This window comes from Vicia villosa, linkage group LG1, assembly GCF_029867415.1.
Source record: "Vicia villosa cultivar HV-30 ecotype Madison, WI linkage group LG1, Vvil1.0, whole genome shotgun sequence".
Taxonomy (NCBI): Eukaryota; Viridiplantae; Streptophyta; class Magnoliopsida; order Fabales; family Fabaceae; genus Vicia; species Vicia villosa.
In genome coordinates, this window is record NC_081180.1 from 88248587 (window position 1) to 88270579 (window position 21993).

General features: G+C 31.1%; 2 protein-coding genes across 5 annotated transcripts; both read left to right on the plus strand.

Moving 5' to 3' along the window:
• The first annotated feature begins 6330 nt into the window (after window positions 1-6330).
• On the plus strand, window positions 6331-11218 carry LOC131643467 (uncharacterized). 3 transcript variants are annotated; one of them, XM_058913687.1, is made up of 9 exons: window positions 6382-7026; window positions 7139-7252; window positions 7513-8109; window positions 8470-8587; window positions 8911-9032; window positions 9571-9656; window positions 9979-10088; window positions 10160-10192; window positions 10358-11218. In XM_058913687.1, the coding sequence occupies exons 3-9, from the start codon at window positions 7547-7549 to the stop codon at window positions 10418-10420; spliced, it is 1095 nt and encodes a 364-aa protein (XP_058769670.1). In that variant the 5' UTR covers window positions 6382-7026; window positions 7139-7252; window positions 7513-7546; the 3' UTR covers window positions 10421-11218. The 3 variants fall into 3 exon arrangements, 2 of the variants coding, with proteins under 2 accessions (XP_058769670.1, XP_058769671.1); XM_058913688.1 differs by lacking the exon at window positions 7139-7252 and having other exon boundaries at window positions 6383-7026; XR_009296220.1 differs by lacking the exon at window positions 10358-11218 and having other exon boundaries at window positions 6331-7252; window positions 8911-9037; window positions 10160-10196.
• A 650-nt stretch (window positions 11219-11868) lies between these two features.
• Window positions 11869-15353, plus strand: LOC131643466 (uncharacterized). 2 transcript variants are annotated; one of them, XM_058913685.1, is made up of 9 exons: window positions 11870-12021; window positions 12164-12337; window positions 13162-13633; window positions 13798-13915; window positions 14049-14173; window positions 14367-14452; window positions 14556-14665; window positions 14739-14771; window positions 14991-15353. In XM_058913685.1, exons 2-9 carry the CDS (start codon window positions 12244-12246, stop codon window positions 15051-15053), a joined length of 1101 nt encoding a protein of 366 aa, XP_058769668.1. In that variant the 5' UTR covers window positions 11870-12021; window positions 12164-12243; the 3' UTR covers window positions 15054-15353. The 2 variants fall into 2 exon arrangements, with proteins under 2 accessions (XP_058769669.1, XP_058769668.1); XM_058913686.1 differs by lacking the exons at window positions 14739-14771; window positions 14991-15353 and having other exon boundaries at window positions 11869-12021; window positions 14254-14452.
• The last annotated feature ends 6640 nt before the right edge of the window (window positions 15354-21993 follow it).

The window sequence follows — 21993 nt, forward strand, 5'->3', positions numbered from 1 at the left end:
CGGGCATACTTAAGAAACAATATTAAATCACCAAGTTTTTATTTGTAAATATTGCTATCATTTGGCATGAAATATTCTCTGTTGATATTATCAATATTCAAAGCTTCATATGTTACAATATAACATATTATATAGTAGTATTATATATATCCTACATAGAGTAAAGAGATTAACAATTTTATCAGCAAATGATTGATTGCAACCTCTATTATGATTGCAGCCTCTACTGATATTTATTCCTTCAATATTATCCCAAATGGTCAAAATATATTATAATTGATTGTGTTTATTATAATATAATTTGTTAAAATTATTATAAATATTTAATTTTGTTTCTATATTTTATGGGTTTGGATCCTCTCCTTTACAATTTTCTCTCCAACTATCTCCTTCACATTTATGTGTCTTTCTCTCTTTATTATTTTCTCTCTCCTATTTTATTTATCATTTATTCATAATTATTTCTATTCAATTGCATGTGTTTTGGTTGAAGGGGATGGATGGAGGGAAGGAGAGGATCCATTGTGATATTTTTATCATCTATTATGAATTTAAATTCTAGCATTAAATTGGAATGAACGTTTTTATATTGGTGTTTTAAATAATTTAGTTATGTAAATGTGTTTTTGTTAACGTATACTTTCTTTATGGTGTTAACTTTTTTTTAATATGGCGTTAACGTGTACTTAAGTGTAATGATTTTAATTTTTTAACGTGTACTTAAGTTTAATGATTTGATTTTTTTTTTGCTGAATTTGAATTTTTTTTGTATTTAAGACATATTTAATCTGTTATATTTGTTTATTATTACTAAAAATATTAATTAATTTAGTTTTTAATTTTAATAAAATTCAAAATGTATTTTATCAAATTAAATTATATTACATAGTCATTCACATAATTACTTCTTTTTCTTACGGATCACTATCACCACAATATCTATTTGATTTTAAGTAATAATTTTTTTTATTTGAAGACAAAATTCTTATATTTAAATGTCAATTTTTTTCTTCTTTCTCTATGTCACAAGTTATTTTTATTTTTTTAATAAATATTTAATACAATTGAATTTATATAATTATTTATTTTATAATTAAGTAATTCAATTTAAATTCATACGATCTAAGAACATTCTTTGTCAAGTTTATCATTATATTTTGTATAATGATATTGCAAATTTTTGTTTTAATATTTTGACTTCATATTTTTTATTGTACTTTCTCAATTAAAATGAGTTTTTACAAATATAAATAAATTATATATCAAATTTTTCATTTATATCTAAAATTTTACACTTGTAATTGATACTATCTAAGTATTATGACATTAAGACTCATTCATGTGTTATCACATTAATAAATATTTTATTGTTATATTTTTATTTCATAATTATTATTTGATGATTATGAATTACTACGTATTTTTTAGTTATTTACACAATATCATAATTCAATTACCCGTGCGGGAGCACGGGTCTCTTACTAATATATATATATATATATATATATATATATATATATATATATATATATATATATATATATATATATATATATATATATATATAATATATATATATATAATTAGGGCCCATTTTTAAAATTATAACGGGGCCTTGGAGTTGATTGGGTCCGTCCTGCATACTCGACAATATTCTTCTTCATACTCAGCCACCAATAATTCTGTGAGAATTTCTTTATTGACCCTCCTATGGGAAGGACCTCCAGTGAAATCTCAAAATTGTCCTTGCTTCGGAGATGTATCTTCGAAGTTTTTTTTTAGATTTTTCCAGATTTCGAAAATGCATCTCCGAAAACAACCATTTTTTGGTGTTTTCGGAGATGCATTTCCGAAAGCACTTAATATTCAAATTTTAACTATCTAATGACTTCCTGAGCACTATTTTCTCTTGGACAATTCAATGATGTAGTTCTTCTACTAGTCTCCTTAATCTCACCTGCATATATTAAATATGTAGCATCATTCATGAAAAGAAACTAAGTTACAGTTAGTAAGAGATACTCAGTTACTAACGATAAAAGTTAAATCCACGTACCTCTAACTTTTTTATGACGTCTAGGAGAAACTAATGGTAACTTATGTGTAGGAAGGTAGTGCAAAATGTAAATTATGTGTAACCTTTTTCTTATTAAGTCTTTCATTCAAAATCTCAACTGATTCATCATCAACACTTCCTTCCTTATACTTAAACACTACCAAACAACCATATTGTAGAGAGTAGTTTTTAGTTAAAGTATTCCAACCCTTTTGAAACCAAATCTCACCATTGATATTTTTCTAAAACACTTTCCATTTAGTGCCATCAGGAGGCTTCATCATCACTGGATTTGGTAGACCAGCTTTGCGACTCCTTGTAAACTTATTCAGTATTTTCTGTAAAAAGTAATAACATTATTAATAGATTAAAAAAGAGGTAAAACAGATAGTATAACATAACGTAGGAGACAGTAGTAGCAAGTTAAAAGGAATGGTTACAATAGTTTTAAGATTGGTTTGAAGAATAATCTCAAAGAAAGAGATGGGAAGGGTGGAATTTGCTCTAGCCATGGATGATGGAGTTTGATGAGATAATGTGTGTGTGCTGCTATTCTTCTAATATTCTATAGCAAAATGTTGACTCATCCTAAAAATGTTGACTCATCTTCAAAATCTTTGTAATGTTGCTGCTTTATAATAAATCGAAGCGTTGTTCGTTTGTTTTATGGGTATCAAACAATATTTCGGAAGTACATATCCAAATTCTTCCAAGGGGGTGAATTTGGAGATGCATCTCCGAATTCACCTTTTTTTCTGGAAATTAACTTTATTTCGGATGTACATCTCCGAAATCACCTTTTTCGGAAGTGCATATCCGAAACCACCTTTTTTTTCATAATAAGGTGACTTCGGAGATGCATTTCCGAAATATAGCGGCATTCTGGGAATTTCTCCGCGGATGACCAAGAAGGTTAGGGGATCTATCAAGAAATTATCTAATTCTTTTTTAAGTCTTGGTACATCTTTGATGAATCTGGATGAATGGTAAACCCATTTTTGTGTGCCTCCTCCAAAATTCTCCTTCTTAACTCCACATAATTCGGAACACAAATTCTTGTTGGGTGAGAATATGGACATCAGAAGATCTAGAAAAGGGGTTTGAAAATGACCTTTTTCCAAATAGGCAATTTCAAAAACATTTTAGGTCCCATGTACAAAATCCAAGATTTTAATAATCACAAAAGCAAAACACATAATAAGAGAGCTTGGAAGCATCTCAATGAATCAATCCTTATGAAATGATACATGATGTTCTTTATGTATTTGATTGCTTCAAATGGAAGTCAATCACAAGACTACTCAAGTAGCTTTAAACAAATCTATTCAAAACACTTAGCTCATGGATTATGACAAGACATAATTGAAGTCGTGATACTTCAATTTGTTACACCACAACTAAACCTAAGCTTATATATTAAATCGCTATAAGAAAAGTATAACTAATGTGGTATACTATCAAAGTAAAGATGCGATAATGCCTTAGCATGGTGATGAATACTAGAAAATAAAAGAGGTAAGGAACAAAGAAAAGATACACAAGGATATATATATTGGTTCGGCTGTCTTCCATGCATTGTTTACTCCAGGCTCCATTCTTTGATGGTGTTAAAAATCATTAGAAAATAATCACGATCTTCCATTATTTTGATAAGTTTGATTATAAGCATTTTGATTACAACGAACTGTCAAACAATAATTCCATCTATTAATACAGATACCCAACTGTTAACAAAAACAAGATCTCTAAAAGATCTTCATCCAATAACTTTGCTATCCACTTTATTTTTGCTTCAGGTATTAGTATGTGGAAATCCACCTGATTCCACCAATATCTTGTCTTAGAGATTGCCATAGCCAATTGTTGATTAGACAACTCCAAACTTTGTCTCCGAGCAACTTTCTCTAACACCACCAAAAATGGACTACTTTCATTCACGCCTTACGGAAAATTGATACTAGATCTCGCCAAAGTCTTCCTTAGAGTATAATGGAAATTCTATTCTTGATGAATATCAATAAACACCAAACAACATTTAAGAAACGATACATACACCTATTGCAAACACCAAATTTCATGTAAAAATATTAGATACCCTAATGTACCACTAGTCTCCGTCAACACTCAATCTTTAGAGATGAAGGTCCTTAACAATAGAATAAGACTAAGGATGAAGATGATGAATAATGCCAGAATATCTCACAAACAATCTACAAACACAAGGTGCTAGTCAAGTTCTTTAGAAGAAGGTGAATGAAGAACACACACTCACACAAGGTTCTCTCAAGTTTCTAGATGAATGGGTTTTGACTTTGATTGTTATCAAGTAATTGATTAATAATGAACAACATTTCAAGATTAATCAACTCTCTTTCTCTAATTCAATCAAACAAAACAACAAATTGCACAATAACAAGATGCAACAGAAAGGAAAATAAATTTGACATAAATTCATAATCAAGAAGTTGTATAGATGAAGAAGATAAAGAATCATGGTGATGGGGATAAATACACTACGAATAGAAGACATAGTCATTTTTTATCACTATGGTTTTTCTCCATAGGTTTCAGACACTTGTTACTTTCATCATAGAAAAAACTACTTAAATCAAGGATGAAAAATAGGTCTTGAAACTTTGATTCAAATCATGAAAACTGTTTTTCAAATCAATTTGGACAGAGCCAAAATAAAGTTTCAAGATATCAGTTGATTCAAATCAACTTTTGCACTTGATTTGAATCACATGAGGTTGTGACACGAATTATGTTCAATTTATAATTCGAATCAAATCGTCCGAAGCTAAATCCCATTTTGCACATAGCACGTGATCTGAATCATGTTCATTTCCTTATTCGAATCATAATACTAAAAAACAATATTTAAGTGCTTTAACTTATGATTCAAGCTACACATGATGAAATGACAATGTAGCAATTATTTAGGCTAAAAAAGATATACTAAGAAGGGATAAGCACTCTTAATTTGAGTAATGAGGGTTCTTATTGGTGCAACAACACAATAGCCAAAAAAATTTCAAATGAAGTACAAAATCAAAATAAAGTACAAGCACACAAAATTATGATCAAATTACAAATACGCAATTACTAAGAGCATCTATAACAAATTGACAAAAATATCAAAACACATAAACGATATCATACAATACTTTGACTTCACTTTCAGCCTCCCATTTGTTTATGCTTGGAAAATTTGAGATATTATTGATGATCAATTATTCAAGGCGTACTTTGGAATTTAATGAATGGAACGAATCTGAGGAACTAGTGTACATTTCTTCGCCTGAATTGTAAAATTTGTAAAACTCCCCATGCACTAAACACTTAATGCACGTAAATATCGATAATATCGATACCTTCTCCAACTTTGACAAATCTCAAAAAGATAAAAGATTAAAGAGAGAGAAACACAATCAATTGAGCCCAATATAGAATACAAACCAAAATTAAAATGTCATACTTAGTGAACTAAACAAGCACCAATTAAATCACATATGAAATTAACCATCACAAAGTATGCAATTTAAGGAAAATAATCAAGAGACAGATAGCAATAACAAAAGAGAATCACAAAGATATCATACATACGTAATTGAAACTCGTCACACGATACATAATCCAAAGTATTCATAAGTGATCAAAATACAGTCAACCAGTCAGCCAAAATGACATAAATACGTATAAACATGCTAAATGCTAATGACATGATATGCATGGTATGAATCATCAAGGGAGATCATGAGGAAAAACATCAGCAAAATCAGATTTAGGAGGTGCATCAGCAGTGTCATCTAGAACATGAATAATGATGTTTGTTGTAGCATCAGTAGAGTTAGCATGAAATATGTAGTTATTACTACCCATGTAATCAATAGAGGCCTTCGAGGATTCAATCTAAGCAGTCATCCGACCTTTAGAGGCTTGAATATCTTCCTTCAGTTGTACCCGACTGGCTTCATTATCTCTAGCCACTGAGTTAATTTGTGTCTTAATACGCTCCTCTCTAATTTGATTGTCATCCAACAACTTCTCAACCAACTCATCAAGATAAGTCTTCAACTCAACAAATAAAGAACCATATGAAGTAGAAGTGGTAGTAGTCTCAACATGTAGATCTCTAGTAGGCTCTACAATCTTATCATCATAAGCTTTTTTTTTCCAGACTCTTCAAGATAAAAGTAAGAGCCATCTGCAAAATTCTGCTAGTACCTCATCTTGGACACACCACCATAATCTAAAATCTTATGAGCCTCATTCAAATCATCCTCCTTGGTAACCATCCCATTAATCCCAAGTAGCAGGATTCTCACAAAATAGATTAAGAAATAGACTGAACATGAGGAACTCTATCATAATTAGAATATCTCATAGATGTGTCAGAGCCACCATAAATAAAATCAAGACACTTCGTAAAATCAAAATAAATAAACTTAACAATTTTATCCTTAAACCTACTCTTGAGACCAACAGAGTCACAACTAAGTTGCACTAGAAAGCTTTCACATAGTCAAGATTGTATGTCTTTTTTTCTTTTGGTAATAGTGAGTGCCGGAGCCCGAAGATTGTATGTCTTTTTCAAACCAATAAACTTCAACAAATTCACTTCAGCGTTAACTTGTACCACCTCATTGCGAACCTCTACAAACATATCACTACAAAACTCCAACTCCAATTCCATCTCGGAACAACTTTAAAAATACCATAAGGACAAATTCTAACCAAACTGTCCTAGATCTGGATTCACTACGTTTTGAGACGGGAAGGTTCGTGCATTTCAAACACTTTGGTGATCAATCGTATGCTACAAATTAAGCCACGTCTCCATCATTTTATATACTCTCCCTCCATTCACGTATCTGCTGCTTCCGCCTCCGTGCCTCGCCGCCGATACTCACATCGGTTCCGTTTTCACCAACACCGCCGTTTAAATTTTCCGAAGATGCATACTCGCGGTAAATATTTGTAATGGTTCCCTCTTAAAATTACCATTCGTAGAAATAGTTAATTCTACAATTATTGGGAGCACATGGTTCATCTGAATCCTTCCCCTAATTTTTGAATCAGAAGCAACATTATCTTGCTCTCATCATCTCCGAGTCTTAAAACCCTAAAACATATTTGAAATATTGGACGCAACCGTTCCTATTCTCTTCTTCCGTCTCTATTCTTTGTTCATTGGTATGTATTGTTATCTTCATTATTAACCCCTTAGAATTCTCTCATTATATTATCCTATTGTGCTTTTAATGTCCCTAATTGCATCTTAATGCTTCAATTATGTAAAATTTCACCACAAATAATATCAAAATTAATATATTAGTGAGTTCATTTGTGATTGTAATTGTTAGTAGAGATATCATAGGTAGTTGAGCATAGCTGCATTAAATTGCCAAGTATATTGATACCACCATGCTTATCTAAGGCTTCATTTTGTACAGCTATTGATTCAAATCTTCGAAGTTAATAAAACCAATGTCAGGTTCGCGGTATCTCTTCAGTAATGGCGTCCTTTCACACACCTTAGATGTTCCTCCTGTCAAACTCTTTCTTGAAACTCATCCAGGTGCTTACACAACATCACGTACTCACATTAATGCTTCATGCTTGTTATTCTGGGAAAGACATGTGAAAAGACTTTCTGAATCTATACAAATTCTGTCGAATTTGGCACCGCAACTTTTATTCAAATCTAATAATGCTGCAAGTTTGCTGCCGTTGGATAAGAATTTTCCGGTTTGGCAACCTGGATTGGAGATGCTTGTTAATGAATCGGTGGGGAAGGTCTTGCCGATTGCATTGAAAGAGAGGGTTGATTCTGAGGAGCTGGCAATTACAACTCTTGTTAGTGGTAATTTGGAGGAACTGAATGTGTGTGAGACTACCAGTGAGGAAAAAATGAGTAATTTTTTTGATGTGCATGTGCATATTGATAGTTATGTTCCGCCTCAATTTGGTATCCGGGGAAATGCTGCACATTTGGCGGTGGGGGGCTATGGGAGGAACTTTGCAGCTGCAAAATATTCAGATTGGGTAAGGTTAGTTTATCATGCTATTTGGAATAGAATACAAGTATTAGTAAACTCTTCTATGCTTTCACTTAAATCCCAGATAAGAAAAAACAGGATATTGTTGAGTTAAGGTACAATTCTTAAAAGTTTGCGTTTTCCCTCCATTATTGTTTGTTTATATTTATAAACCCTCACGAAAATTAAAAAAACGTAAAGAATTGGTAATGTGTTTGAGACTGAAAATTTCTAATTTTATCCTTCTCTCTTCCGCCACTTTGTAAGTTAATGCCTTTGATAATATAAATTATAGTAGTAATTTTTCCTTGCTGCTTGTAGTGCTGATGTTCCTTCAAATTAATGATTGCAACTTTTTTTCCTGCAATGCAGGGTTAGGAAAACTCTGGAAAAGCTCAGACCTCCATCAGTGACAGAACTGTTATTGTCTCATAATGGCGATCAAATACTCGAAGGTTGTGTGACAAATTTTTTCGTTGTTTGCTGCAAGGTGAGCTTATTTTATCCCTCCTCATCAATTATAATCTTATCTCCTAAGATTTGAACCTAAAATCTGTTGGCAAATTTTTTATTGAAAACCTTTTTATTTATTTTGTTTTGTTAAATTTCACGGTGAATTCCTATTACTCTTTTGTCATATTGATAAATAAATCAATACCAACTTCTCCTCATGTTCAAGACTTTATTGATCATATATTCTGTTTAAAGGTGTCATGGTTTCGTTTTTCCTGTTTTGTGCGCGTGTTTGTTACTCTGTTAAGACATTATATGGCATAAGCTTATGGGGTCATGGATTTTGTTGTTTCATATTAGGACAGGGATTCAGATAATGGGAAGGCCCCTTGTGATTATGGAAATAGAAACTCTTTTGAAGTGCAGACAGCTCCTATCAGTGATGGTGTTCTTCCAGGAGTTATACGCCAAGTAGTGCTTGAGTATGGTTTGATCATAAACCTTTTTTTTGCTGCTATGTTTTTTTCAACCACAAAGGAACTATGTCCATGTCTAGAAATATTTAGCAGCACATATGTTATTTACAGTGGATTGTAGCTCAAGAATAGTGAAAATCAGGGCTTTAACTCAATATCTCAAATTTCTAGCAATAAGAACAATGTTGTTGTGTTTGAATTGTCTACCGATGTTGTTTAGTGTAAATGTGGATGAACCCATATTTTACCCATTCCCCCAAGCAATTTAAATTATTGATTTTTTCCCTTATGATACTATTCTTAAAACTACTGTGTCATAGATATAAATCTATTTGTTAAAGCCTGCTAGGTCCATAGGAGAGCCTTGCTTTCACTTATATTATGAAATTGTCTTGACCATAGAAATGTACACTGCAAGGGCAAAATGAAACTAGTACTAGAATTAGAAATATACTGGACCAATGCCATATTTGTATCGGATAGAAAGTATAATGCACTAACAGGTTGTTTCTCATTTGACTGGGCTTGACTTGCACTTGTACAGGGTATGCAAGAATGAAGGAATCCCATTTCGTGAAGTTGCTCCATCATGGTCAAAACATGAAATCTGGGAGGAAGCATTCATCACAAGTAATTTCTTGTCTTTTCATTTATTCATTTTAATGTTATTGAGGATAGAACTCAACATTGCACAATAGTTCTTTTGGAAATGTGAGTGGTTGATGAAGCCTCATGAAAGCTGTACACTAAATCAATGATATAGGGTTCTGATACATTTAAACCGTTGGTCACTCACCAGCAGGTGCTGGTGTAGCCTATAGAAAAGTTCTTGTTCTATGTTGAAGTTATGAAATTTTTAATTATCTATTCTACTCAAACTTACAAGATTTCAGACTCTCCTTTTAGGTTTTCTTATATCCTAAAACTCACATGGGATCTGATGTCATTACAGGTAGCTTGAGGGTTTTGCAACATGTAGAGAGTATTCAGGTTCCAACAGAATGGCAATCTGCCCATTCTAAAACATGGAAGGATATATCATGGACAAAAAAGCAATTTCAGGTGGTAAATTGATACCATTGCTGCATTTATATTAATTTTATTTTAGTTTCTCACATTTTGAGTTACTGCAGGGTGGACCTGGAATGATCACGAATTTAATCCAGGTAAATTTTCTTTATTATTTTCACATTTTGAAGATAGGTTTAACTAATCACTCTTAAAGAGTAAAAATCTTCAAAGCTTTTACTCGCTCAAGCTTTTTCTTATTTTTAAGTTATATTTTCAAATATCGCAATTGTAAAACCAAAATGCGAAATTTTTTTAATCAGGAAAAAGTTATGGAGAAAGCAATTTTGGAAGGGTACCCAATGAGTAACATATGTACAAGGTGAAGATCCTACCTACTTGTTTGCTGAGATGAAATAGACGGTAGTTGACCTTCCCTTTCTCTTAGGCTGGTATGTAACCCTGACAATGCCATAGTTTCTCAATGAGTAGATTGTGAATTTGTAATCACTTGGAAGATGTCCACTGGACTGATATGAAGTATGAACAACTTTACAAATTGGTTGGGACCAAAACAGAAACAAAATACCCCGAATAAGTCATTTCTTAGGCCACTTCTTAAGGTGTTTATGTTGTGCACAATTTACTTGACAAGAGTGGAGCTAGTTTTGCTGGGTGGAGTCTAATGCAGAGAATTCAAAGCCTGTTTATGATAGACTTATTTTTACCTTTGAGACAAATGTTGAAATGTGTCTTATGATGTGTGTTTGGACGTGTTAGATGGAAATTATTTTTAAGAAATTTAGAATTTTAAGCAATTTAAATGATTAAATTGAAATTTATTTATTTTTAAATTCTTTTATTTTAATAGAATATTAAAATTATTTATTGTTAAATTTAATTTTTATTTTGAAAATTATGAGGATCAACTTGCAAAACATGAAGCATTGTTTTACATATACAACATCAAGTACTGTTTTTGTGGGTAAGAACATCAAGTACTGTTTTGTTGATAATATTTTTTAACTTAGAGAATAAAATAATAAATAGTTAAAGTTATTAAATAATTTTATGATTTAATTTATACACAGTTATAATAAAATGGTTGTACGCAATCATAATTTTTAAATTATTAAAGATATTTAAATTTTATTATAACTACTCTAAAGCAAATCATGTTATAAATAATGTTTATAAATATTTTAGGGTTAAATATTTTTTTAGTCATTATAAATATCTCAAATTTTATTTTTAGTCCCTATTAAAAAAGGAATATATTTTAGTTCCTATAAATTTTGTATGCATGCAGTTCTTACCATTTTTTAAAATTTTAAAAATTATTTAGTTATCCTTTAATTTTTAAATTTTTGAATAATTTCTTTCATTTTAGTAGCATATTGTAAAATGTTTATTTATCAAATTTTAGAATTTTTTAAAATAAAAAAATTAAATATGAATTTTTTAAATTTCAAAAGATAATTTAAGAAGAGAACTAAAATTACATGTATAATAATTTTGTAGGGATCAAAATATATCATTTTGTTAATAGAGACTAAAAATAAAAATTTTATTTTATAGGAAAAAAAACATATTTAACCCAACATTTTATGGAATGACTTTTTATTAGTTTCAAAACTCAATTGAGACTATATAAAGGAGAAAAGTAAAATGATCTAACGGCTATTCAAAGAAAGCAATGTCAATATACTAAATAACAATTTTTTATACCGAGATTATTTGTTGAGAATTAATTTTAATTAGTAAATGAGTCTATAATTTGTAATTATTATTATTTTTCAATTATTATGAGATAATTTATTTGTTTTGTTCTACATTTTCACCAACTGCCTGCTAGCTCACTGTTTTCCACTAAATAAATATAGTGTAGGGTGACTCACCTCTCTAGTAAACTTCGTCTTCGTCCTCTTCATTATTTATTCTTTAGTTGCCACTGTTGTCTCTAACCTTCTTTGGTGATCTACTTGAGGTGAGTGTTTTTCTTTTCACAACTTTCTTTCATATCTATTTCGATGCTGTTTTCAATTTATATCAACATACTAATATAGCAGCATGAGAATCTCACGTCACAGTATCAGTGATTCAGTTCATTTATATCATATTTTTTGCAGGCCAAATGAAATTTTACTATCATTGAATTGAAGAGAGATACAAAACTTGGATCCTTTTAACAACTATCGGTCCAAAATCAATGTCAGGAGGTTCTAGATATCTCTTCAGTAAGGGCATCCTTTCACGCACTTTAGATGTTCCTCCTTACAGACTCTTTCTTGAAGCTCATCCAGGTCTAAAATAACTCCTAAACAAAATACTTTATAAACTCTTTCCCATTTTATTTATGAGTTAAATGTCAGTTTGAATTCACTTATTTTAACTTTTTTATTAATACTTGTGAGATTGTTTAAGAGAACTTATAAGTTTATAAGTTGTTTTTAACTTATTTATAGAAGCTCTTCAAGATAATTCATTAAAACAACTCATGTATGAGATCAATTTGAATTTATTTTATCTTTTGTTATTTAAATAGTTACATCAAACTCTAAACATGTTTTTAGCACATGTACCCATGGTTGACAAAATAACGAACTAAATCTTTACATCTTTAGAGTTTACGATCTCACTCACCTCCAACGATCCAGATCTTAAGCATAATCATGTGTTGTAGCTAAATTGTGAAAAATAATCTTACAACTATTGACTGTGAGCAATATTGGCCTGTTTCAACCACGATCGGTCGTTTTCCAGCCACCACCAAGATGCAGAGACACAACAATTACGTCTATATATAATGTTAAAATACTTTAAATATATAGTGTTATCTTTCGTTTTAGTACTATCTTACAACTTTTGTTATGATCTTATATTTTACGATCTTGTCACTCCCTCTCCATCTTACAAAAATAACTTGGTAGAATCTTCTGATCTTAGTTAGGATCGCATATTTTACAGTTTTGCTATCCCCTCTTGATTTTATGCAAAATCCCAATCTAGACAAAACTCCTAAAACAAGCACTTTCTAAATTTGTAAATACTATAAAGAGGATTAGGGACTAAAAGATGTTTCACATTGTATTTATTTTAAAACTTATCAGCTTAGTTTCTGGTCCAGGTGCTTACACAACAACACGGACTCACGATAATGCTTCATGCTTGATGTTTTGGGAAAGACACATCAAAAGACTTTCAGAATCTATACAAATTCTCTCAAATTCTGCTCCACAACTTTTATTCAAATCTGAGAATGCTGCAAGTTTGCAGCCATTGTCACCAAATTTTGCAGTTTGGAAACATGCATTGAAGATTCTTGTTAATGATTCATTGGAGAAAGTATTGCCAATTGCATTGAAAGAGAGGGTTGATTCTGAGGAGCTGGTCGTCAATACTCTTGTTACTGGTAATTTGGAGGAACTCAATGCATGCGAGACGGTGTGTGAGGATAATATGAGTAAACTTTTTGATGTGCATGTGCATATAGAAACTTATGCTCCTCCTCAATTCGGTGTCCACGGAAATGGTGAACATTTGGCTGTTGGGGGCTATGGGAGGAACATTGCAGGTGCAAAATATTCAGATTGGGTGAGGTCAGTTTATTATGCTATCTGAATTATAATACAAGTATTACCAAACTTTTCTATGCTTCTTCATTATGTTTGACAGTATCAAATTTCAGTGCTAGTTTTTCTCAGCTGCTTTACGTGCCAATGTTCGTTCAAATTACTAGATGCAACTTTTTTGTGCAATGCAGGATTAGGAAGGCTCTGGAAAAGCTCAGACCTCCGTCAGTGACAGAACTGCTGCTGTCTTATAATGGTGATCAAATACTAGAAGGTTCTGCAACAAATTTTTTCGTCGTTTCCCGCAAGGTGAGTTTCTCCTGCTTTTCTGCTTTGTGTATGTATGTATGTATTTGTTGAGACATTATTTACTTTAGATTTCTTTAAGCGGTACACCTGCTGCATGTACAAATTTTATATTTCATTTCCTATTTCATATTAGGAGGATTGGGATTCAGATGATGGGAAGGCCCCATTTGATTATGGAAATAAAAACTCTTTTGAAGTGCAGACAGCTCCTATCACTGATGGCGTTCTTCCAGGAATAATACGCCAACTAGTGCTTGAGTATGGTTTGGTTATAAATCTAACTTTTTTACTGCTATGTTCTTAAGAACTAGCTCAACTAACAATGTCAATATTGCTAGGCTGAACGTTTCCTACGGGTTCGAACCTGATACCTCACATTCGTGTGTGTCAGTTTCTGGTGGTACTCACATGTTGTTTTTCTTGTGGCGGGGCATGATTTGCATTTGTGCAGGGTATGCAGAAACGAAGGAATCACATTTCGAGAGGTTGCTCCATCATGGTTAAAACATGAAATCTGGGAGGAAGCATTCGTCACAAGTATTTTCTTGTCTCATCATTCATTCTACACAAACTTACACAAGGTATCAGAGTCTCCATTTTTGGTATTCTAAAACACACTTGGGATCTAATGTCATTGCAGATAGCTTGAGGCTTTTGCAACATGTAGAAAGTATTCAGGCTCCAACAGAATGGCAATCAGCCCATTCAAAAACATGGAAGGATATATCATGGACAAAAAAGCAATTTCAGGTGGCTAATTTATACTGTTGCTGCGTTTTTATTATTTTTAATTTTCGATTTTTCTTAACTCGAGTATATGCAGGATGGACCTGGGATGATTACAACTTTAATCCAGGTAAATTTATTTATTGTTTTCCCACTTATCTTCCATTATATATGTGTTGGTTTACAGCATCTTCTGTGGTCTTTGAATTTGATTTGAAGTTAAATTTCACTAATCATACTCATGAAGAGCAAAATTCTTCAAAGCCTTGAATTGATCAAGTTTTCTTGTTTGAGTTATAGTTCTCTACATTGCAATTATAAAACCAAAATGGCTCTTTGTTTTAATCAGGGAAAGGTTATGGAGAAAGCGATTTTGGAAGGATTTCCAATAAGTAACATATGTAAAAGGTGAAGATCCTACTTTACTGGGATGAAATAAACAGTAGATCATGAAAATGTAATCACTTGGAAGATGTCACAGACTTTACTGATTTGAAGTCTTAATAGCTTGCTGAATAAGTCATGTACCATAACAGAAACAAAATTGTATATATAAATCAACTTCTTAGGCCAATTGGAAGTTGTTGGGTACAAGAAGAAAATCAACTTCTTAGTCTTTGGAAACTAATCTAGTCCTTTAATACCATCCTTAAACTCTGAGAAAACACCATTTCTACCTCTATAATAAAATTTGGTTTTATGAGTTTGCAAAGTGCTTTCATAATTAAAACACCTACAAACTTTAAGGTGAACAAATGAATGATATTTGTTTATAAAGAAGTTAATATGGACATTTGAGATTGAGAATAGGACAATGAAGCCTATTAATGAGATCAACAACATGTTAAACACTAAAGTTTCATAAAGTTAAGAAAATGTTAGAAGAAAATGGGACTTAACGATATCTAAAATATGTTGGTGTTTTTAATATTAAAAATGTTGGTGTTTCTCTCAGCAACTCATTTTATTGTAAGGTTTAGAAAGAAGTCATTCGTGGAAAAATAAATGTCAATCGTTTGACCAATTTTTTTAAGTCTTAAAAATTACTTTAAAGTTAAAGTAAAAATAAGAGTTTTTAAAGTAAAGTTAAAGTTGGTTGGGTATTATTATTTTTTAAACTTTAAAATTATTTTTAATTTAAAAGTTGTTTTGTAAAAATTATATATATATATATATATATATATATATATATATATATATATATATATATATATATATATATATATAACATGACCAAATGACACCAAAATGTGTCATTTGGTAATTTGACACCTCCAATAACTCTTTACTAGGGGTGTGCATGGTTGGTTATTTTCAAAAATCAAACCATAACCATTTTAAAACCATTTAAATGGTTTGGATCAGGGTCGATCCTTTGAATTTGGGTGCCTTAGGCGAATCAAAAGAGTGGTGCCCCTATAATTTTTTAACAATAAATACATAAGGATAAAAGAAATAATTGGATAAAAAAACACATTTTCATTTGACATTATGCAAAAAGAATATAAATATAGATCTTCGAATCAATGTTTATACTACATCAAAACATAAATCACTATTTTAAAATTATTTAAATATCATCCTCTTATCATTTTTTGTTGCAAAATCATTAATAATTTGTTCATAATCAAGGTTCTTCAAAAAATTATTTTCAATTGAAATCAACGCAAGACTATTTAATCTATCTTGTGACATAGTAGACCTCAAATAAGATTTTAATAATTTTAATTTAGAAAATTTCTTTCAGCAGATGCAACACTGATAGAAATAGTCAATATTACTCTATAATCTATGCGTTCATTAAGAAAACAATTAAAAGTCTTTAAAGCACTCAATATCATATAGCTTGATTTTGATTCAACTGTTAAAACTTCTCTAATAACCTTCAATTCTTCAAACAAAATTTCACCATTAAGATCAAGAGAATCGTCATGTTTTAAACAAGTTTCAAGATATTTACAACATGCTTTCAAGTTCCTATCAAATAATGATCTAAGTCTTTCAATACTAAACAAGAATCCAAAAATATTTTCATATGTGCTATATTGTTCAAATCTTCTATCAAGTAAGCCAATTGTTTGATCAACAATATATAAGAAATAATGATTTCGAAAAGACTCTTCAGTAGACCCAAGATTCAGTTGTGTGGGTTGAGATGAATTTTCATCATAGTGTTGTTTTCTACTAATTTGACGTTTTTGAATAAACACACATTTAATATCTATTTCATTCTCAATCTTTTTCAGCACTAGCCTTAGCATTTACAAATCCAGATTCTCTATATTTTTTCAAATACTTGATCAAACCTTTTACTAGTTCTATAGCCACATCAATACACATGTCTTTTTTTTGCAAACTTTTGTTAATTTCATTAACAACAATTAACAATTCAAACCAAATAATCATAGCTACTAAAAATTCAAAGTTTTCAATTTCATGAGTTGCTAAAGATTCGACTTCAGTCTTATTTTAGGGATCATTATCTTGTTCAGCTAGTTGAAGTAGTGCTTTACTCTTAATTTTGGGATCAATAATATAAAATATTTTCTATATCATTGTTTTAATTTTAGTGTCTCGATTAAACTCTTTAGTTGCTAAAATTATGGATATATTAATTGATTTTATTTTAGATAAATTAATTGATTTTATTCTACTCTGTATTTTATTTATGAGAAATTACATTCTTTTATTAATTTGTGGTCCTATAATTTTGTTAACCAGTATTTTAATAAAAAAAATATTTTTAGCAAGTATTTTTGTAATAGAAAATTCTCTTTTAATATATATAGGGATAAGAAAAAAAAATTGGTGCCCCCTAAAATTTTGGGGCCCTGGGCTCCCGCCCCGCGAGCCCGTGCTCAGGGTCACCCCTGGTTTGGATATATGACCATAACCACATTTTAATCAAAACTGGTTATAAAATCGGTTATAAATTTGGTTATGATTATATAACCGTTTTTTTTTAAAATCCAGTTTTGAAAATTATTTTTTCCGAAAATATTTTTTTTCAAAAAAAAAATAATATTTTGATAATTAAAATATTTGGATTTGGATGATAACCGGATTATAACCGAATCCAAAATAATTTAACCGGTTAATAACCATTTAATTATATCCGGATTATATGAATGGATAACCAAACCATTAATAACTAAACCGGTTAATAACCATTCAATTATATCCGGATACTTAAAAGTGGTTTAGGTTTGATTATGGATTTGGACATCAAAACCGGATATTTTGCACACCCCTACTCTTTACCACATATCTTTATAACAAAATTCATCATTAAATTAAAAGTTACTATTATGATATAGATCATGTGTATAGAATTTAACATCAATCAGTGATCATTTTATGTGAACGAGATGCATAAAAACTAACGTCTTACAAAACTTCAACAAAACTGTTAATATTGATCATTCTCTGTAACTAATTTTTTTAAAAAGAGGGAATTTTGGTTAGACTCTCTTTATTACATAAAATGAAATCGGTTACAAATGAATTCACTTACACGCTGAATCTTGAGTTCAGTATTTATACAACCAAACTTAAATGCAACTCAAATTATATTTAAATACAAATGTTCAAACTAAATGAAATTGAATCTGAATTACTTCTAACACAATTCTTTAATTCATACTCAGCTAATTAAAATCAACAACACCAATTTCATCCCTCAAATGGATAAAGTGTTCAATCTTGATAGTTTTAGTCAGAACATCTGCAAGTTGCTTCTAAGTGTTACATTGAGCACTTTTATCACTCCATTATGAACTTGATTGCGTAGAAAATGAAACTTTGTCTATATATGCTTGCTTCTCTCATGCAACACAGGATTCTTTGGAAGGTTTATGGCAGATTTGTTGTCTATCATCAATTTCCCACACAACTACAAATAATATTTTTTATGATAAAGCTTTCATCTCGAACATGCTAAAAATCGAGAGTATAGGTCCTGGGAGCGCAATGTTTGATTTTTTAAAGAAAATAAACAACATTTTCCTTCGATTTTTTTAAAAAAATCAAGGTAACATAGTTATAATTTAGCGCCATGTTTTGTCCATAAAAAAAGTAATAAACCTCTTACCTTGGTTTTTTGGAAAACTGAGGAATTAGAGCTATAAGGGATCTTGCTTCGAATCTCTATTTGCTCGTTTAAAGTTTTTTCCAAGGATTTTTCACTTGCCATCTTTCTAGATACCATGTTTTTCTTTGTTAATTAGTAGTTCTCAGAATCTTGGTTATATCAATAATCAAGAGTACTAGGCAATAACAGAAAAAAAAAATATTTCATTAGTAATAACTATTCCACATATTCAAACTTTTGAGTTCATTCAATTTCAACATTATCCCTATTAACTATTTTTAACTGAGAGAAAAGTTCAAAAAAAAATCCTCCATATGGTATGAGAAAAGTCATTTCCTCCCGAGAGATGATTATCATTTCCTTTAAGAAGTTAAAAATGGTAAGAGGAAGACTAACTCTAAATCTCCGGGTAAAGAAATACAAGAGATGTTTGTCATCCCTAATAACCGTTTCCAATCGTTTCTCTCTTGGACGGAGATTTGACAATAGAAGTTGAAACTAAACTTTTGCAATTGGGAGTAGAGTAGCAAGACATGTAGTCTTACCTCTGTTGGTATAAATTAGGTTAAGGTGGGTTAAGCACACCAAAGTCCCTTTGAGGATTCTCATATTGTATACCACGCAGCTGGTCCCCAAGATGCCCATCCAGAGGAAATAGTCGAGAATAATGAGACTGAAGATAAGTATTAGGTCTTGGATAAGAGGTTGAGAGCTATTGAAGGGCATAGCATATCCAATATTGATGTTATAGGTATGTGCTAGGTCCCTGACGTGACCATCCCTAAAAAATTTAAAGTTCCAGACTTTAAAATATACAAAGGACTTAGTTATCCAAAGAGACACTTGGTGATGTACCGTAGGAAAATGGCTTCGTTTTAAAGAAAAAATTATTTCAAAATGTGTCCCTTAATTAGTACTATACGCTACTTTCAACACATTCATAAAGTTAATTTACTAAAAGTACAATGTCTTATAACAATATTATTGAATTTCTTAATTTATGTGAAAAGACTTTAAACGACATTCATATTAAAACAGAAAGAATACTTGGTTTATACGGAAAAGTGAAACACAAAAAACTATTATGGACAAAGAATAATTAAAAATTAATTAAACAATTTTAATACTATTACGAAAAAGCAATAAAGCATGTTAAACTTTTTATAAGCATGTCAAACACAAAGGAAATATGAAGAGCCGTAGCCAGTAACAAGCAAGAGGCAAACACCAATCAACAAGCAAGAGAAAATGTAATTGTACTAAAAAACATTGTCTACTTTATTTTTTTATTGAAACCAAACATGAAGGGTAAAATATCAATTCACAAGAATTTTTTCTTTAACCTAAATTACTTTTTGATACCTCTCAAAAGCTAAAGAACAATTCAATACACCCAAAAAAATCCTACTCATCCATGTTGACAAGCTCTCCACGCGAAGTTTATTTAATAAAGTAGATTATATTTGTATAATATAAATGCTTTATCAGTTTTTCACTTTAATTTTCTTGTAAAGTTTTTTATTTCACTTTATAAAGTTATAAAACTGCTTACCATGAATAAATGATGGAGGATTTGTCTTAAGCCATTAATTATGATTTAGCCTAATTAATTAATCTGCCACCGCCCAGTTACATAATGGTAGGCACTAAACCCCATTTGAGGGCACCAAGCATGTGCATAGACCTCTATAGAATGCACTTAAATGTCTTTTGCTTGTATCCTTATACAATCAATAATGCTATTTGTACACCAAAGTGTACACCTACACCGTATGTACGGACAATACTGTTCATGTACGGACAGTACTATTCACCGTCCGTACATGAACAGTGCAATATTATATTAATTTTTTTTTTTACATTTTTTTAAAATTTTTTTTTTAAAATTTTTTTTTTATGTTTTTTAAAAAAATATTTGACAATACCTGCGAATTTATTTCCGGATTTACCTACGGATTTGATAATACTTGCGGATTTTACTTGCGGATTTACCTACGGATTTGACAATACCTGCGGATTTACTTGCAGATTTACCTACGAATTTGACAATACCTGCGGATTTACTTGCGAATTTACCTACAAATTTAGGTAAATCCGCAGGTAATTTCAAATGCAGGTAAATCCGGAAGTAAATCTGCAGGTATCGTCAAATATTTTTTTAAAAAATAATATTTTAAAAAATAAATAAAAAACGTAAAAAAAATATTAATATAATATTGCACTGTTCATGTACGGACGGTAAATAGTACCGTCCGTACATGAACAGTGTCGTCCATACATACACCAATACGGTGTAGGTGTACACTTTAGTGTACACATAGCATTGCTGTTATACAATATACCTCATCATGCAATTTCATCAAATTAAGACACCTCGCAATATAGTACTATTATCCAATTTTTTAAATGAAACTCGTTTAATTTTAATTATAGAGTTAAAATAGCCATTGAACATAAGGATTAGTACAGAATTTGCAAGTAAATGATGCGTGTAGGTATAATGAATGCATGATGATTGTGTTAGCGCAACATCGGGGGAGGGTCGAGTTCGGGAGCATTGTTAATTTCCGGGACATTTCTTTGAGCAACACACCTTTGTGGGAGAGACACCACTTCCCCACTTATATATGCTCAAGTCACCACACACATTTCCAATAGGGTCGAGTTCGGGAGCATTGTTAATTTCCGGGACATTTCTTTGAGCGGGTCGAGTTCGGGAGCATTGTTAATTTCCGGGACATTTCTTTGAGCACCACACCTTTGTGGGAGAGACACCACTTCCCCACCTAAAACCTTAAGGTGATAGGTGAGTGGGTTCTCCCACTTATATATGCTCAAGTCACCACACACATTTCCAATGTGGGACTATTATCCACACTCACACTTGATTCTCAACAGATTGTAGTAATCCAGTAGTAGTGGCAGTGATGGTCCATGTCCCCACTCTATGTAGCTATGGCAAAGAACATGGGGCCAGCTATGGATTCGCCTCTTTTTCGCCAATTCCATCATCATATTCACTGCTGGTCCTAATTTTCAACTAGTATTGGTCCCTGTCCTATTACACTGGAGAATCCCAAAAACAAAGAATTCATATACTAGTACTTCCTCCTTGGAATATAAGTGTCTTTTTAATTCAAAAATTTTTACAGGACTTTTATTTTGAAACGGAAAAACAAGCAACACAAAGAAGACATGATAGTATCAATTAAGATTACTTGCATGGAGATTACTTTATTTTGAGAAATTAATACATATTAGA

Coding starts and splice junctions, on each gene's coding strand:
- LOC131643467 (XM_058913687.1), top strand. CDS start 7,547: ATGTCAGGTTCGCGGTATCTCTTCAGTAATGGCGTCCTTTCACACACC. Junction 8,110..8,469: donor AAATATTCAGATTGGGTAAG/GTTAGTTTATCA, acceptor CCTGCAATGCAG/GGTTAGGAAAACTCTGGAAA. Junction 8,588..8,910: donor TTTTCGTTGTTTGCTGCAAG/GTGAGCTTATTT, acceptor GTTTCATATTAG/GACAGGGATTCAGATAATGG.
- LOC131643466 (XM_058913685.1), top strand. CDS start 12,244: ATGTCAGGAGGTTCTAGATATCTCTTCAGTAAGGGCATCCTTTCACGC. Junction 12,338..13,161: donor CTTTCTTGAAGCTCATCCAG/GTCTAAAATAAC, acceptor TTTCTGGTCCAG/GTGCTTACACAACAACACGG. Junction 14,453..14,555: donor GGAGGAAGCATTCGTCACAA/GTATTTTCTTGT, acceptor ATGTCATTGCAG/ATAGCTTGAGGCTTTTGCAA.